The following is a 4,307-nucleotide window of genomic DNA, read 5'->3' as shown; positions in this document are numbered from 1 at the left end:
CGCTGCTGCCTCCACGGCGGTATTGCCTCCACCTGCGCCAGCGCCTGGCGGAACCACGTGCTCAGGTGCCATCCTCCGTAGCCGCCGCAGCCTCCGGCCTCCGTCACCCCCAACCTCTGCCTGGTACTGCTGTCGGGCTGCGCGCACATCCTCGGCCGTGAGCTCCTGTCCACGAGAAAGGAAAACGCCATGGCACGGCACAAGTGGGGGGGGATGAGGACTTATGAAACGAAGGCGGTATCACTTCTCCCAAAGTACCAACTCCAAAACCCGATTGGACACAGCAGATACCCTCGCATGTGGATTTCATGCACATGTGTCCATGAAGAATACACACGCCCGCGTGCGCTCGCGAGACGTCTCACCCCAAGTGGATCAGGAGGCAGCTTGGACTTGTGCAGGTAGGCGTTAACGAGATTAGCTTGGATTTCGGAATCCTGGGGAGAAGGGGAAAAGACGAATAAAGCTGCTGCCAAGGAAAGAGTGCTGCAGCAGATGTACATTAAGCAGAACTGACCAGTCGGCGGTTGGGAAGCAGCAGTCCTCGGGATGATGTAGTGATGACGACAGCGAAAAACCTAACCTACCTACCTAGCCGCCAAGACTAAAACAAGAGCTAGAAGGGGAGGGGGAAGCCGGGGAAGGGGATCGTTTGCTTTTTTGTTCGTTCTCTGCGTTCGTTCGTTCATTCGTTCGCTCGTTCCCACATTCGTTCGTCCAAAGCCAGCGAGTTTCTAATGTCAGGACTCTGACGACACACCGGGTTGGGTCGGGCAGGGGAGCTGCGAGAGAAAGGTAGCGCACCCCGGACATCCGGCGCACATGGAATCTCAAGAGTCCCTGTGGTAAGATCCCTCCCAGATCTCCTCCTCACCTTAGCAAGCTGTAACAGCGCAAAGTCTTTTGCGTCCACTGAGGGCCCCCCAGAGTAAGGGGCTGCCCCTGCTCCCGCTGCGGAGCTGGCGCCGGTCGCTGCTGCCAGCACCGCTGCGGCCGTGGCCGGGTCGGCCAGGTCCTCCAGACGGCGGCGGGCTGCCTCCGGGGGGAGACGTGCTGGCGCCGTGTAGGTCCACCGCTCGGTAGCGACTGCCTGGGCCTTACGCACTAGCTTCTTGTCCACCACCTACACGCGTACATGTGCGTTTGTGTGTGCATAATGCCCCAGGTCCCAAGCAGCACCAGCGGGAGAAGATGACGATGACGACAGCATGGTGATGGAAATGCGGTGAAAAGATGTTGATGACACAGAAGCAGAAATTTGACGAAGGCTCAATGGAGGGTCACCAGCGGCTTTCCATTAAGCGAACCGAAGCGATGGGGTGGAGGCGGTGGTGGAGGCGGTAGGTGCGCGGTAGCATGTCCAATCCAAACGCAGAAAGACGTTGCATTGCCACTCCTTAAAAGACGTTTTTTTGAGTGGCAGGAGGCTCATCCCATTGATCCACCGCGTGGCGCTACCTCGTCTGTATTTCCTCTATTCCATTCAGACCAGGACGGGCTATGCAAATTCGCATGGTGTAAAAACAAATGTGGTGCTCCCAACGTGTTCCATACCTGAGACACTCACACACTCACACACACACACACATAGACACACCTCAAGAACAAATACCACAGCAATTTACCTTGTTAAAGAGCTCCTCTTTATCCACATTGAGGTCGTACACCAGCTCCTCCAAGGTGGCCGCGTACAGCAACCGGTACACGAAGGTGGGTCGAGTCTGGCCGAAGCGGTAGATGCGCGCAATAGCCTGCACCGCAGAACCCGTCAATAAAACAACACGTCACATGTTCGATTCCCACAGTTGACGCGTGGTGGTGTGTCGGTATGTCTGTAGGTGGATTGTCAGATGATAGTTTTGGTTGAGATGGCAAAACTGTCTTGCCAGTCGTTGGGAGGCGGCCTTTGGCAATCCATGGTGCCTTGCTGCCCTCTGCCTTCTGGCACCTAATCCGCCTCGTTGCATGGAGGAGTCCTGTGGGTTCCCGTTGTGAACGCTTTCGCCGCGTGTATGTGTGTATGTATGTGTATGTGTTTTCGTGATCTGAGGTGCGATGAGGGAAATGCGATGAGGGAAATGGTGTGATGGTGGTACACGATTAACTTTTTACCGAAGCGAGCTCCGTCGTCCATCGACATGTTAGGATTTTCCAACGAAACGGTAAGCGTAGCTTGAATTTTCGAGGAGGTGTTGATTAGGAGAGTGATGTGAAGAGCCCGTGGAAACAAGCGGAGGCGCCGTATTAGCACGGGGCGACTAAGTGGTGCGCGGCTCGAACCGGCTACCGACAACGAGGGCACCGAAAGTCCAGATAGGTAGAACTTAAAAAGCTATTTCCTAATGTTTCCTAAGCTAGCGGACAGAGCAGAGGGTGATGCTACCACAACACTTGCGATGCGACGACAGGCAGGTTAGGTTCCCGGCCACCTCGGCCTACCTGTGCGTTGAAGACGGGGTTCCAGGGCAGGTCGAAGATGACCATACGGCAGGCCGAGGTGAGGTTGGTCCCCAGTGAACCGGCCTTGGAGGAAACCAGGATTACCTGGCCGGCAAGAGCGGGAATACCGTGCATACGGAGGTAAAGCACCAGGGGTAGGATTGAATAACAGGCCCACGGACGGCAGAGGGTCCGCAGAGGCGAGGTCAGGTAGGTTGCCCGTGTGTGCGGATGATGATGCGGGGACGAGAAGGGGGCGAGGGCACAGGGGGGGGTTTACGTGGTATACATGGAACTCGGAGGACCGCGTTCAGCCCCAGAGGTCATATGGTGCGTTAAACACACGTCCATCATAGTGCATGGTCACACGGGAATGGACGGAAGTGGACACGGGAGTACTCTAGAGAGGGCACCAAAAGGTGCGACTGGGAAAGGCGGCGAACAGGCGGGGGGCCGTCCCCCCGCGGTTGCGAGCGAGGTTGCCAAACCTTAGCAAAGGGCGACGATGAAAGCGGGGAGGGCGAGGAGGGAATGCTCTCGGCTACACAGGCCCTCTCTCGCCTCGTGGTATTCACACGCCCGGCCAACCACACCCACCCACCCATCCACACGCGCACCCACACCCACACGCGACTTTTCGCCCTTGTTAAATTTGTCGATGATTTCGTGGCGTCGCTTCGACGCCACTCCGCCGTCGATGCGGAAGAACTCGTCGTCGGGTTTGTAGTCGAAACGGTCCAGCAGGATCGCCTGCGGCAGCGCCGTCCAAGGGAAATTATGCCCATCAGCAAAAGCCAGGAAACCGAACGGATGTGGTCACGAGGCTGCCTGTAACGCACAATGTGCAGGAGTGCAAGAAGAACTTCCGGGTCCATAGGAAAGGCCGCGTGTGGGGCCACGTGGGGGGACCACGTGTGATGGGGCCACGTGTAATGGGGCCACGCGTGACCAGCTCCTCAGACCCGACATAGTCATGTGCAACTGTACACCTTACTGGTGTAATAGGCGCTTCCTTCCTAAACAAACACCACACGAACGGAAAACTATGCGGAACACAACGCACGGAAATGCGGACAGAACGCGCCAAAAGACATGATGCCACGTGACAAGGAAGTGGGGCATGCGGTCATCATATGCCCACACCACCGTGGGCTCCGCCGCCACGCAGAGCGCACCAACCAATAAAAAGGGGGGAGTGGTCACACGACACCTACAAGCTGAGCCAAACGCCAAAGACCCCGGGGAAGACGGCCCTGACTAGGCAAATCCCCTTCGCGGATAAAGAATGCAACGACGTTTCGCACGCTGCGCTGTTAGGCCATCCTCTGAGCCCGAAAGCGAGGGAGAGGTCCCGCCGCAAAATTTCGTCCCGGCAGCATAAGCATCCAGCTAGCCTAGTCCTGCCCTAGCCCCAGCCGGGCCCCAGCCTAGTCCTTCTGAGACGCTTACCTGCAGCGCATTGAGCACGTTGAGGCTCTGACTGAAAACCACCAACTTTTCCTTGTTGTCCTGACACACGCTGCAGGGAGAGGGGGGAGAGGAGAGAAATAAATCGCGTGGAGCACTGCGAGTGCGAGGGGCTCGGGCTCCATGAGGCCTATCCCAACCTGCTCGCGGGGATGAGACGACACAACAGAAACCAACAACTCAGTAACCGCCCTTTTTGCAACCACCTCTGTCGTCACCCTCAGCTGATCCCGCCCCGGCCTTCTGCCATTGCGGAGCCACTGGGGTAACCACCCACCGCAGCAGCTTCTCCACGAACACTTGCTTGGGCAGATGACCCCACAGCGGGTCCACGCCGTCCCTGTCGGCACCGCCTCCTTTGCCTCCTTGGCCTCCTGCCGCCAGCGCCTCCCGCTGTTCCT

General features: G+C 57.6%; 1 protein-coding gene across 1 annotated transcript; it reads right to left on the bottom strand.

Moving 5' to 3' along the window:
* Positions 1 to 1,622: 1,622 nt before the first annotated feature.
* Positions 1,623 to 2,541, bottom strand: VOLCADRAFT_48099 (uncharacterized protein; the record flags this gene model as incomplete). Its single annotated transcript, XM_002958257.1, has 2 exons — positions 1,623 to 1,751; positions 2,440 to 2,541. Coding segments are annotated over 2 exons (231 nt in total), but the record flags the coding sequence as incomplete, so codon positions are not given.
* Between the last annotated feature and the right edge of the window lie 1,766 nt (positions 2,542 to 4,307).

This window comes from Volvox carteri, assembly GCF_000143455.1.
Source record: "Volvox carteri f. nagariensis unplaced genomic scaffold VOLCAscaffold_90, whole genome shotgun sequence".
Taxonomy (NCBI): Eukaryota; Viridiplantae; Chlorophyta; class Chlorophyceae; order Chlamydomonadales; family Volvocaceae; genus Volvox; species Volvox carteri.
Note: the sequence above shows the minus strand (reverse complement) of the source record. Positions and strands in the feature narration are given on the sequence as shown.